The 14,628-nt window shown below is 44.0% G+C and overlaps 1 protein-coding gene across 2 annotated transcripts in view; it reads left to right on the forward strand.

Moving 5' to 3' along the window:
- Positions 1-14,628, forward strand: part of CACNA1S (calcium voltage-gated channel subunit alpha1 S) — a 61,940-nt gene that overhangs the window by 44,197 nt on the left and 3,115 nt on the right. For both annotated transcript variants that reach the window (XM_081866268.1, XM_081866269.1), the window contains 9 exons: positions 1,662-1,789; positions 5,708-5,804; positions 6,730-6,832; positions 7,833-7,934; positions 9,026-9,150; positions 10,634-10,762; positions 11,723-11,931; positions 13,456-13,523; positions 14,255-14,358. In XM_081866268.1, coding sequence (XP_081722394.1) covers positions 1,662-1,789; positions 5,708-5,804; positions 6,730-6,832; positions 7,833-7,934; positions 9,026-9,150; positions 10,634-10,762; positions 11,723-11,931; positions 13,456-13,523; positions 14,255-14,358 — 1,065 coding nt within the window. The remainder of the gene's footprint in view (positions 1-1,661; positions 1,790-5,707; positions 5,805-6,729; positions 6,833-7,832; positions 7,935-9,025; positions 9,151-10,633; positions 10,763-11,722; positions 11,932-13,455; positions 13,524-14,254; positions 14,359-14,628) is intronic.

Raw genomic sequence — 14,628 nt, forward strand, 5'->3', positions numbered from 1 at the left:
TTGCTGATGGAAGGGGACTCCAGAAATGGGGTTTAGGAGCTGCTGATCACCAGTCATAGCTCAGGGGCCAATCTGTGACCATCAAATCCACTCAAAGGCTGCAAATTCAGGAATAATCAGAAAGCAGGTATCGTATTTGCTGTTGAAAGGCAATCAGCGGCCATTATGGAGAGAGGGAAAGAGGGAATTTTGCTTGTGAATGAAATGCATTTAGCTGGGCTGTTGCTCTTCCTCTTTCCACCTGCGTTGCCAATGTGAAGGAGTCTTTAACCTGCTTTATTTACCCCTATACCAAATTTCATCTGCTATGTGGTACCTCAGGTTACATACGCTTCAGGTTACAGACTCCGCTAACCCAGAAATAGTGCTTCAGGTTAAGAACTTTGCTTCAGGATGAGAACAGAAATCGTGCAGCAGTGGCACAGCGGCAGCGGGAGGCCCCATTAGCTAAAATGGTGCTTCAGGTTAAGACAGGTTAAGAACAGTTTCAGGTTAAGAACGGACCTCCGGAACGAATTAAGTACTTAACCCGAGATACCACTGTAATTATTTAGTAAGATTAAGGGAAGATTAGATTAACATTACTTATTATTACTATATTTATTAAATGTATGGTATTAAATGTACGGTATTTAATAAATACTAAACACTAATAAATAAATACTAATAAATAAATAATAAACATATAAAGCTGCCCATCAATAAACATTCCGTAGTCAGCTTGCAGCAAATAAGCTACTGACATTTGTCATGCTGAGGAAACAGAAATTACTCTTCTCAAAGCCCTGGCGTGAGCACTCATTAAATATTCTGTCTTATTTTAGTTTTCTCAGATGGCCGCAGTTCATATTAACACATAGCTATAAATGTGTAACGTAGCCCTGGAATTCTCTGCTTCCTTCTCTCATCAGTTTTGCCTCTTAGGCACTGTGGCAATGGCAGGTCAGTTCTGTTACATCCAAGGCAGAGAGCAGTGATCAATGTGGCAAGGGAATCATACGAATGATTTGTCACAATCACAAACAGCAAGTCAATGTGTCACCCCAAGCAGCCCAGCACAGTGGTGTGCTCAGTCATTGCTTATACTTCTGGGAGCACGCTTGTATAAGGACCACTTTTCTCCTAGCACACTAACCTGGTTGGCTGCCTGATGGACTTGCACATATGAACTGACCACTTAGGCTGTTTCTACACATGCACTTAAATCACATCTCTTCCTCACCGGCCCCAAAAGGATCCTGGGAACAGTAGTTTCTTAAGGGTACTGGGAATTATAGCTCTGGGGGGGGGGTTGAACCACTGTTCCAAGGATTCTGGGTGGAAGGGTGTATTCGCAAGCCTAAGAATTGAACTAACCAATGTTGCAGAATGCCTGTGACATGCATTGCCTTCCCAGACAAACTTTATTTAGTTTTATGTGGGTTGGTATACAGGCCTTCAGCCAACTTTATTCCAGTGAACAGCTCAGAGGACCAGTTACAGAGAGGTAGCTGTGTTGGTCTGCCATAGTCAAAACAAAATAAAAAAATTCCTTCCAGTAGCACCTTAAAGACCAACTAAGTTAGTTCTAGGTATGAGCTTTCGTGTGCATGCCCACTTCTTCAGAGACCGTTATCCTCTGCTGTCTTTCACCTAAGTTGTGCCAATGTATATCTCCTTAGATTATCAACCTCTTTGTCGCTGTTATCATGGACAACTTTGACTACCTCACACGGGATTGGTCCATATTGGGTCCTCATCACCTGGATGAATTCAAAAAAATCTGGGCAGAATACGATCCTGAAGCCAAGTGAGAAACTATCAGTTATTACATTTGTAATCACTGGATCTGCGGACCAACTAGACATGAAGTCTATCATGTAGTTTGACCTATTGTCAATTTTTTTGTTTATGTTAAAATAATAAATTAGCCGGTACATGCTTATGCCATGGCCTTGATCAGAATCACACCCCATTTCTGCTATTCACAGTGAAAGGAAGCCTTCCATTGATGCCCTACACCAGCTTTTTCTTTTTTTAATCAGCTGTGCGAAAACAGATTACTTGGCAAATGTCTTGTCTAATTTGGCTCTGAGTTTCTACTGGCACTGGAAAGAGAGCTCAATGTAACTTCCTAGAAATGTTGTGGGACGTCAATGCTTGGAAGGCATATGAGTACAAAGTCAGATGTGTGATAATAGAATGAGAAATATTGGTATGAGCTCTCTTTTCATTTATCAGATTGTTTCAGCCTTAATATAAAAGCTTGATTTATTACACTGACTTGGAATCCCAATGAATTTATTAGAAGGTATGTTTCAAATAGGGACATCAGGGGGTTCTAGCTGTGGTCATTCTTGCCCAGGTAAAAGGGAACTCAGGACGCAAGGGAGAAACGTGCTAAGAGGAAGGCACGCTTGGCAAATCCACACCATGATCAACTCCCGCCCGGGAAACAATGTCCCCACTGTGGAAGGACATGTGGGCCCAGAATTGGCCTCCACAGTCACTTATGGACTCATTGTTAAAACCGTGTTTATGGAAGACGATCTTACTTGGCTACGAGTGATTGCCAAAGAAGAAGAATAATTTGTTCCCAAATTATGGCAGGATAGATTTAGAATGGCTGATGCCTCTTGAGACAGAGCAGGATAGATCAGGTGTGAGAAAGGACTTTCTAAGTACTCAGAATGATTTATTTGCCTGGGCACGTGACTCACACCCATTGGTGAAATCTAGAATTGCTCTTTGCAGTGTAGGACAGAAATCTTTTAAATAAATAAAATGTGGTCAATATCACTTTTTTAAAAATACAGTTGTCTCTTGTGAGAGCTTTTTATAAACCAGGAGACCCACTTTACAGATTGTGCTCACATAACAATAATGCATAAACTGATAGCTGTTTTTGCATTTCTTTATCATGGAGGTGTGCATACAGGAGGGGATTGGGATTCGTTATGGCTTCCCATTGCATCGCCTGTACATGTCATAGCAAACCTGTGTTTTATCAGGTTTATCAGGTGGGACCAATTCGGATGGTCCGCCCCGCCACTTAATGGATCCAAATGGTTTCCAGAGAGTGGTAGGGGATGCTTTATCCCATGTTGATGGCCTTTCAGCTGATTCCCTGGTGGCCCGCTGGAATGTAGAGTTAACCAGGGCTATTGACTGTTTGGCTCTGAAGCGCCCTCTCCGATTGCATGGAGCCCGGACAGCCCCGTGGTTTTCCACGGATCTGAGGGCAATGAAACAATCGTTGAGACGGCTAGAGCGCCGGTGGCGGATAACTCATTCCGAATCTGACCGGACACAGGTTAGAGCTCAACGTCGAGCCTACCAAGTGGCGATAGCGACGGCGAAGAAGAATTTCTTCACCGCCTCTATTGCATCTGCAGAAAACAGCAGCAGGAGACTTTTTCAGGTGGTTCACAATTTAGCGGAACCACCTGCAACATCGGGGCCCAGTACGGGCCACATGTTCTCCTGCAATGATTTTGCAAAGTTTTTTTGCAGATAAAATCGCTCAGATTCGGGAAGAAGTAGACTCCACCGTGGGAGCAGGACCGGGGCGGGAGAGTGCTAGAGTTCTGTCTAGTCAAGTTGAGTGGGATCAATTCCAATCTGTTACCTCCGAGGATGTGGACAGGCTGCTTGGACGAGTGAAACCAACCACCTGTCTCCTGGATCCTTGCCCATCCTGGCTTATAAAAGCTAGCCGGGAAGGACTGGGCGATGGGCTTCGTGGGGTGGTGAATGCTTCCCTCCGTGAGGGAGCCTTCCCAGACCCGCTGAAAGAGGCAGTTATTAAACCGCTTCTTAAAAAACCATCTTTAGATGCGGCCACGATGGCCAACTATCGCCCAGTCTCAAATCTTCCATTCTTGGGCAAGGTGATTGAGCGAGCGGTTGCCGAACAACTCCAGGCACGCCTGGAAGAAGCGGACCATTTGGATCCCTTCCAGTCGGGATTCAGGCCTCATCATGGGACTGAAACTGCCTTGGTCGCACTGGTTGATGATCTCCGGCGGGCTAGGGACAAAGGTGAGAGCTGTTTCCTAGTTCTGCTGGATCTCTCAGCGGCGTTTGATACCATCGACCATAACATCCTTCTGGACCGTCTTGAGGGGCTGGGAGCTGGGGGCACTGTCATACAGTGGTTCCGCTCCTTCCTCCTGGGCCGTGTTCAGAAAGTGGTGGTGGGGGATGAGTGTTCAGACCCCTGGGCTCTCACTTGTGGGGTGCCTCAGGGTTCTGTCCTCTCCCCCATGCTTTTCAATATTTACATGCAGCCGCTGGGAGAGATCATCAGGAGGTTTGGGCTGGGTGTTCATCAGTATGCGGATGATACCCAGCTCTACCTCTCTTTTAAATCAGAACCAGTGAAGGCAGTGAAGGTCCTGTGTGAGTGTCTGGAGGCGGTTGGAGGATGGATGGCGGCTAACAGATTGAGGTTGAATCCTGACAAGACAGAAGTACTGTTTTGGGGGGACAGGAGGCGGGCAGGTGTGGAGGATTCCCTGGTCCTGAATAGGGTAACTGTGCCCCTGAAGGACCAGGTGCGCAGCCTGGGAGTCATTTTGGACTCACAGCTGTCCATGGAAGCACAGGTTAAATCTGTGTCCAGGGCAGCTGTTTACCAGCTCCATCTGGTACGTAGGCTGAGACCCTATCTGCCTGCGGACTGTCTCGCCAGAGTGGTGCATGCTCTGGTTATCTCCCGCTTGGACTACTGCAATGCACTCTACGTAGGGCTACCTTTGAAGGTGACTCGGAAACTACAACTAATCCAGAATGCGGCAGCTAGACTGGTGACTGGGAGCGGCCACCGAGACCATATAACACCGGTCTTGAAAGACCTACATTGGCTCCCAGTATGTTTCCGAGCACAATTCAAAGTGTTGGTGCTGACCTTTAAAGCCCTAAACGGCCTCGGTCCAGTATACCTGAAGGAGCGTCTCCACCCCCATCATTCTGCCCGGACGCTGAGCTCCAGCGCCGAGGGCCTTCTGGCGGTTCCCTCATTGCGAGAAGCAAAGCTACAGGGAACCAGGCAGAGGGCCTTCTCGGTAGTGGCGCCCGCCCTGTGGAACGCCCTTCCAGCAGATGTCAAAGCGATAAACAACTACCTGACATTCAGAAGACATCTTAAGGCAGCCCTGTTCAGGGAAGTTTTTAACGTGTGATATCTTACTGTATTTTTGGTTTTTATGGAAGCTGCCCAGAGTGGCTGGGGAGGCCCAGCCAGATGGGCGGGGTATAAATAATAAATTATTATTATTATTATTATTATTATTATTATTATTATTATTATTATCACAGTGCCACATATGAGGCAGGGGGACTAGCTCATCAGACTACATTGTTTCATATAGCACATTTGTATATTGAATGTGCAAAAGATTTCAGCCCATGTGGGTCCTCACCTATTCACAAAGCTGGAGGGCGTTGAGACCTTGCCCACCCACTCAACATTCCACATGGCGGGCTTTCTACTTTTTAGTGTGCTCTAAGGCAGAAAGTACCTGCCTCTTTCAAGGGTACTTCAAAACATATATGTTTAATAGTATGCTCCATCACCATGTCAAGAAAATAAGCAGGGGCTGTGTGTGCATTCACTGGGATTAGAGAATGGTCCAAATAGACAATTGAATTGTGGTCTCTTCAGCTCCCTGAGCTAGAAACTTGTGTGCCATTTTCTGCAACATGGCTGTCTCTTCCTCTTCCTCAGGGGCCGCATCAAACATCTAGATGTGGTGACTCTGTTGAGACGAATCCAGCCTCCCCTGGGCTTTGGGAAGTTTTGTCCACACCGTGTGGCTTGCAAGGTAGGAGTCTTGAGGAAATGTTTCTTTACCAGTCCTAACTAGGTCTGAGTTCATGTCCTAGTCTCCACCCCCTGGCCCCTGTACAAAATTCAGTCCTTATCACACTAGATTATTTTTTTAAGCTGAAGGAATGAAGAACCGGTGTTTTTAATGCTATCTTTCAAATGGAGGATAGGACACTGACTCCCTGGGTATGGCCTGAAGGGCACACAAGACCTTCGTCTCACTGAAGTGAAGCAGCTCTAGGTCTGCTCAGTGTCTGGATGTCTTGGGTTCCAGGACTTGAGAAAGGTGGAATATAAACTAAAGAAAATGAATAATGGTAATCTCCAGTATAATAATAATAATAATAATAATAATAATAATAATAATTTATTGTTTATAGCCCACCCATCTGGCTGGGTTTCCCCAGCCACTCTGGGCAGCTCCCAACAGAACACTAAAAACAGAATAAAACTTAAAACTTAACATTAAAAACTTCCCTAAACAGGGTTGCCTTCAGATGTCTTCTAGAAGTCAGATAGTTGTTTATTTCCTTGACATCTGATGAGAGGGCGTTCCACAGGGTGGGCACCACTACCGAGAAGGCCCTCTGCCTGGTTCCCTGTAACCTCACGTCTCACAGTGACGGAACCGCCAGAAGGCCCTCGGAGCTGGACCTCAGTGTCCTGGCTGAACGATGGGGGTGGAGACGCTCCTTCAGGTATGGGACATATGGGTGTGTTCCAAGTGTGTTTGTTTGTGAATGTAAATTATACATTCAGTGCTATTTTTTTTGGAAATTGGTGCCAGAACTCACCATGAACTCTTGTTCTCATATAATGACAATGGCGCCCACCTGAGAGGTGCCAGAAGTGAGTTTCAGCACGCTCTGTCTGAAAAAAACCTGGGATATATTGTCTCTGACACTGTGTGTGTTTTGCAGCGCTTGGTGAGCATGAATATGCCCCTGAATAGTGACGGCACAGTCACTTTCAATGCAACACTCTTTGCTCTGGTGAGAACGGCTCTCAAGATCAAGACAGAAGGTAAGAGATGAAATGTATCAATAGCTACATCCATTCCCGAATAACTCCTCTGCACTCTCCCACAGCTGCCATTATTCATCTCACAAGTTCTGAAGAACATTAGTCACCTTATATGTCAGCAGAAGCTTTGCTGACCTCAAAATCCATTACTGCGTGATTACATAGGCCCAGCAGATGATGCCATAAATCAACAGTAACTAATGCCTTTCTGGTGCATTTAATCACAAGACCTCCAAGAGTCAGGTCTTCATCTGTTTTAAATTAGCATAAGTAGTTTCAGCGTGGAGCCATGCCAACTCCATGCCGCTTCTGGAGTTTTAAGGAGCCTAAGCTCTATCAAAGGCAAATATTAAGGATTTTGTCCACCTGGGGGTTGATAAGAATGAAAGCACTTACCTGTGTTAGCACAATAATATTAAAAACAGCAACATGTGCTATAGTTGTTGTTCTTGTAGCCAGCCTTATCTGGTCTGGAGACACCTAAAAGCAGCTAAAAATATTCAATGCAATGCAATGCAACAGCAGCCCCCCAAAAGAGCAGCAGAAACAACTTTTCTTTAACAAATCTGGACAGCAAGCCAACAATAAAGCTAATGTTTGATTTAAAAGGATCTCACCCCAAGTACCAGGCTGTACAGTGGTATGTCAGGAAGTGGGGGAGATGATGAGATTTTATTGTAAGGGATGCTAATGAATTAATTAAGAGAGCATTGATTAATTGGGCATGAGTACTTGTTGTCTGAGGGCAGACAATGAGGAGGATAGGATAAACCATTGTGGCTGACTTATTGGTAATGTTTTGTTCAATGTCATGCATGGATGCTTTGCATGAAGAAAACACCTGGTTCAATCAGTTGGCACCTTCAATTAAAAAGTGTCTCATGAAAGAAACTGGGAAAGATATCTGCCTGAGATGTAGGTATATTGTAGATTCTGCTAGATAAGACAGACCAATGATCTGATGCAGTAAGTTTCATATAAGTGGTTGGTACTTTTGCAGGTAACTTTGAACAAGCCAATGAAGAGTTAAGGATGATTATTAAAAAAATATGGAAGAGAACCAGCATGAAGCTCCTGGATCAAGTCATTCCACCAATTGGAGGCAAGTTCTTAATTTCTTTATTTAAATGTCATTTGACCTTAACAAAAACTCTAAGCCAGCCTTTCTCAACCTGTGGGTCCCCAGATGTTGTTGAACTACAACTCCCATCACCCCTAGCTAGCAAGGCCAGAGCTCAGGGATGATGGGAGTTGTAGTCCAACAACATCTACAACTAATCCAGAATGCGGCAGCTAGACTGGTGACTGGGAGCGGCTGCCGAGACCATATAACACCGGTCTTGAAAGACCTACATTGGCTCCTAGTATGTTTCCGAGCACAATTCAAAGTGTTGGTGCTGACCTTTAAAGCCCTAAACGGCCTCGGCCCAGTATACATGAAGGAGCGTCTCCACCCCCATCATTCTGCCCGGACGCTGAGCTCCAGCGCCGAGGGCCTTCTGGCGGTTCCCTCATTGTGGGAAGCAAAGCTACAGGGAACCAGGCAGAGGGCCTTCTCGGTAGTGGCGCCCGCCCTGTGGAACGCCCTTCCAGCAGATGTCAAAGTGATAAACAACTACCTGACATTCAGAAGACATCTTAAGGCAGCCCTGTTCAGGGAAGTTTTTAACGTGTGATATTTTACTGTATTTTTGGTTTTTATGTAAGCCGCCCAGAGTGGCTGGGGAGGCCCAGCCAGATGGGCGGGGTATAAATAATAAATTATTATTATTATTATTATTATTATTATTATTATTATTATTATTATTATTATTATTATCTGGGGACCCACAGGTTGAGAACCGCTGCGAGAAGTTTACAGGAAATATCAAAATTATCAATAGAAACTGTTTAAAACAAGAAATTAAAAACATTTAAAAAATAATAATTAAAATCAGCTGTAATCTAAAAAGAGATTAAAACATGTCAACTTCTGTGTGCCTGGATAGGCTTACCAAAACAAATATGTGTAAAGAAAGCACTGAATAGAATGCAACTATTTCATATATATATTTATCTCCAAACCTCTTTCTACAACTTGCATTTCACAAATCTCCTTTGTGTGTTCTCAAACAGCCTGGCATATGCATACAAGTTGGCTGGGTTCTTTTGCTGAGCAAAAATAATGTCTACTTGTGCCTACTCCTCTTCCAGATGATGAGGTGACCGTGGGCAAGTTCTACGCTACCTTCCTCATCCAGGAGCACTTCAGAAAATTCATGAAGCGCCAGGAAGAGTATTATGGATACCGGCCCAAGAAGAATGCTGTTGAAATCCAGGTAAGTGAGAACTGGAACACACTTGACCCAGCAGAGTAGAAAGATTTCCAGCCCATAATGGAGTGAAAGAAGAGAAGGAAACGGAGGTGCTTTGGGTTCTCTCATACGCACCAGATTTCAGGTACTGTGACACAGTTGTTTGCAGTTTTCATGGCCCTGTTTTGGGATTCTCTAAAGAGCTGGCATTTTAAACAAAATAATCTCTTTGCAAATATTTCCACGAAATTATTATCCCTTTCCCCCCATCTTCTCCCACAAAATGCTTATGGAGAAATCTTTCTGGAATTTTTCATGCTTTGGGTTTCCTCTGGAATTGCTGCTCTTGGTTCATTCCCTTTACAGGGGGCATTTCAATGACATTTGGTGCTTACAGGCAAGGGCTTGATATTGCAAATGGGTTATCCACATACCTTGTAACTGGCCTTTGTAATTTATTAGATTTTCCCTGGAAAAAGGAAATCCAGATTCAATGGTAGGTGGAGGAGGGACAATATGGGCTGGCATTTTGATACCAACAACATTGTGTGGACCCAGTTAAAAAAGAGAGAGCAAGCCATGCATGAGGAGCTGTCCTACAATAAACACCCATCTGGCAGCACCCAGTAAAGTCCATCCTGTAATCAACGTCCATCTGGACACATCCATTGCCATCAAATGTTTCTGTGGGTTATCCCCATGCTTCTTTTCAGTTTCAGGAAATCCATTTTTGTTTTTGGAAAGAATTGGACAGTAGCACAGTATCTGCATATGTAGATTGCCTTAGTTTTAGAGTTCCTCTGGGCAACTTGTTTATTGAGCATCCATCCTGATTTTCTTGCACAAAGCTTACGCAGAGGTTAGATGATATCTGGCCTTTATTTGTTCTGATTTGTTTACAGGGTGGTTGTACGGCAATGAGCTTTCTAGCATTTGAAGAAGCATGGTTTTGATGCGTGTGGAAATTAATTGGGTGTCTAAGCCAATGCTTTCTGTTAGCACTTTTCCAGTCAATGCCATTTAGCAGCATGCATTTTTCTCTCTCTCTGATTATTTAAATTTGCCCTTTTCAATGTAGGGGGTTTTTTTTGGGGGGGGGAAGTCATCACAAAGTAATGCTTAAAATTTTAAGGGTGTTATAGCACATTTTAAAAGAACTTTTTAAAAAGATCAACATGCCACTATAATGCTGTGCTCAGGTGAATTTTCACTCCCCCCCCCGCCCCCGCTAGCTATGTCACACCCACTTGTGTGGTGCAGCATAACTGAGCGTTCCCCTTTCAACATAAGCACTGGTTTTTATACACAGTACTTTGTGAAGCTGGCAAGTTCATAGCTGTGCATGACTAGGGATATATACTGTAAGAGCCTGACCTCCAAGTTAATTTCATGAGAAGGAAAGTCATCATGACTTAGGAGAAGGTGGTTTGGGTCACACCTTAACTTCCTGTTCTCCTGCATGAATGGTCCCTGCCAATGACAATCATTTCTGTGCTGTTTCAATGAGGCTGGCCTGAGGACCATTGAAGAGGAAGCAGCTCCTGAGATCAAAAGAGCAATCTCTGGGGATCTGACGGCAGAGGAGGAACTTGAGAGAGCCATGGTTGAGGCAGCAATGGAGGAGGGCATCTATAGGGTGAGTATGAGCACAGCTATAAAGTTTGCTTAATGGGCATCCAATATATCCTTTAACCCTCAGCTGAAAACTTCAGCAATGACACACTTGCAGTGCTCCCCTCACAGAATGAGTCCATTCCCCACTCCGTTTGTCTCCCCGTGAAGTTATCATTCATCATTCAGTTTTGTTTCCTTGGTTGAATGTTAAAGAGCAGTAGCACCTGTGCTATTCTGTTTTCTGTTTGTTTGATTGACGAAACTTGTGTTAGTGGTCTTTTATATTCTTACAGAATACTCATTGTAATGGAGATAAAGCAGAAGTGGAATTCTAACCTAAGAGGAAGTTGAGACCCCCACAGATTATGTGAGACACCCAACACATTTACCTCAGATTGTGGCTCCTTGTCAGCCATCATTCAAGGTTAAGCACCCCGAGTCGAGTTAAAGAAACATACAACAAATAAAGCCGAGGCGTCCTGAAGCTTTCTGTGGTGTGTGTATTTATATACAAAATATTTTGAGCAAAATAAAATGTGCACACACTGAAAGTTGATTTTCTTAAAATGTCTACTATTTTTGGTTAACACAAGTAAAATATTAAATATGGAGAACCTCAACTAGGTAGGTTGAGTCCACCCTTTAAAATAATTAGGTCAGGCTTCCTCAACCTCGGCCCTCCAGATGTTTTTGGCCTACAACTCCCATGATCCCTAGCTAGCAGGACCAGTGGTCGGGGATGATGGGAATTGTAGTCTCAAAAAACATCTGGAGGGCCGAGATTGAGGAAGCCTGAATTAGGTAGTTGTAAACATGGTAGTTCAAAACACTTTTAATATAATGTTTGGTTTGCCCCTAAATATAATTTGTGCTTTCTCATTAACTCGATCTTGTTCCCTCCATCCCCCAGCTGGAACACAAAGGGCTTAAGAAATACCAAAATAACAACAACCTCTCTTTTCTCCCCTGCCCTTGAATGCAGAGGACAGGGGGGTTGTTTGGCCAGGTTGACACCTTCATGGAACCAAGCAGCCCGCTACCACCTCATGTGGCTAGCCAGAGACCTCTACAATTCACCGAGATGGGAAGCGAAGATTTGGATTCCCCTGTATTCCTTGACGACTTCCCACCAGGAGGGGGTGGCAATGTGAACAACAGCAACAGCAATACCAACAACAATACAATAACGGGGTAAAGCCCAAGAAACCGAGAGCATAACAAGCTGAGAGTGTAGCATTCTTTTCAGAGGGCTGATTCTGGCATGAGATTGGACCACTTAAGATTGGATTTTGCACAGTATCTGAGCCCTGATATAACATGATAGGGCTAAAGCTTTTATTTAAAAGTTTTTCATTGATTGCTGAGTGGGGGAATTGGGGTGGGCAAGTTGGGGAAGAAAATGAATTAGTATTCAGGAATTATTAAAAAAAATGGAGGAAGGGTGACTTACCAGTAAAGGCTGGGATGGCGACCCTAAAAAAAACAACACAACCCACTTTCCTTCATTTTAAAGAAATTTTCCCAGCTGATTGAAGCAGCCAAGAACTGCTGCAATCAGTAGCTAGCTAGGCTACCACGTTCTCTCACGATGTTCCTGATCTATTTTGGGGGGGGAAAGATGGCAGCAGTAGAGGATACCATCACTACCTCACCCCAAGTTATAATACATATGGAACAACACTAAGTTATGGCGTAACATCATTCAAAATGAAGCATTATGGGAGAACATGCTGGCCTGGCTTGCTGTGGCCAGGTAAATTTATGCAAAAGGAAATGGCTGTTCTTATATTCTTGTGACATAAGGGTTCTTAAAAAAAAATACACCATTACCCCTGCCTTTACTGGTAACCCCACCTTTGTTAAAAAATGAAGAATTTTTTTTCTCTCTACCCTGGGAATGTTATCAAAGTGCCTTCCTCTAACCACCATAAGGGACACCACCCAACACCTTCTTGTCACCAAAATCCCACCCAAAATAGAGAAGTCATATTGATCACTTCTGAAAGGTGCTGAGCTTTAGCTTTCTTGGCAAGAGCATTCCAGGAGTGATGGACACCCATGAGAATGCCCTTCTGTATGCCCTCACAGTGGTAACTTAGTGCATGGATGTTAAACCTTAGAAATGCTTTGGGATATACCTGTACAGGTGGCAATAGGTTACACCCAACTTTCCGAAAGCTTGAACTGATGGATAGGGGATCCAGAGCATGCATGGTATGTTTTCAATTCTTTCTGCGGAGAGAAAGTAGCATTCTGTACTGAGTGAAACTTTTAAACCATCATAAAGAGAAGCCTCTTTGAGGATTGCATCACATACATATATTTAGCTGTGGTACACACGCACACACACGCACACACGCACACACAGGCTGGATCTAGACACATCAAAGAAGCATTTCAGTTAAATGCATTGTAAATTTAAACAGAGAAAACAGGTAGAGAAAAATGGGACTCCACAGCACCATCTGGTATGTTATACTGCATATACAACACATATAAATCGTTTTTTCTTTACTAATCTAGCTGAGTCCAGAGAGAGAAGGAAAAGATTGGAAAATGGAAAAGAAAGTGCTGGAGAGCTATGGTCTGGTCAATAACTCTGGGTTGTTGTTTTTAATATAAAATCATAGTCTTCTGGGTCACCCTAAAGAGTACTAATAGTTGTTTCGGACAGGGTATTTTCTTGGAACTTACTATCAGTGCTTTGCTCCATAGGGTGATGTATGAGAATGAAGTAGTGAGAGAGAGGGTGCTACCGTCATCTCATCAGCTACCTGACCTAGGTGAGTTCTTGCTAACAGCCCAAGGGATTTCCAGGGCCAGTCTAATCTCATAATCCCTATATAGTGGTACCTTGGGTTACATACGCTTCAGGTTACATATGCTTCAGATTACAGACTCTGCTAACCCAGAAATAGTACCGGTACCTTGGGTTAAGAACTTTGCTTCAGGATGAGAACAGAAATCGTGCTCCGGTGGTGCGGCGGCAGCAGGAGGCCCCATTAGCTAAAGTGGTGCTTCAGGTTAAGAACAGTTTCAGGTTAAGAATGGACCTTCAGAACAAATTAAGTACTTAACCCGAGGTACCACTGTATGCCTATACTCAGGTTAGTGTGGGTGGAGGTTAACTGCTGATCTGACAAAGGGGGCTGTGTAATGAAAGCATTTGCTGTTAAGTTGTGGGTGGACATAGCAGACGACACAGCGATTTCTCCAAAGCAGCTCTTTATTTTGTAAGCTGGAATAGAACTGACTAGCAAACAGCTCAGCTGGCCTGCTTTTATAGGCAGCCGGCTGTCAACATTGTAGCAACAACAACCCAGAGTTTCCCGCCTAAAATAACTGACGTGGACCTGAGTGAAAACTATCTACAGTATCCCCCTGCTGGCCCAGGGTGAAACTTCACTACATAACACCTGCAACTGGCATGGGTCTAGTCAAAATATCACTTTTTAAGACTTGGAAAATGTAATTATCTCTGATTCCTTTTGTCTCTTTTCCCTCTCCCCTCTAGCCAGCAAATGCTCTATTCAGCCTAAAAACCGTAAAGGAAAAATGAGCAAGGTGCCAGCCCATGGTGTCCAGAGCCAATCAGAACTACAGTTTTCCATCCAGCAGGTAAATGCCGCATTGCTTCACTTTAGGCATGCTAAAGAGACCACAACCCAAGCTGTGCTTTCAGTGTTCCCCATACAACTCCATCAGATACAAAAGACAGGATGTATGACATATATGGGCTACGGTCCCATTAGAACGATTTAGCATTGTTGAAGTTTGCTTTTCCACAATCAGCTGAAAGCAGAATTAATATGATTCCACACAACACTTAATATTAGTGCCATATTATCCAGCTATGGCCTTCCCCCATAGCCAAAACCCTTCTGTAAA

This window comes from Podarcis erhardii, assembly GCF_964252035.2.
Source record: "Podarcis erhardii genome assembly, chromosome: 6".
Classification (NCBI taxonomy): Eukaryota; Metazoa; Chordata; class Lepidosauria; order Squamata; family Lacertidae; genus Podarcis; species Podarcis erhardii.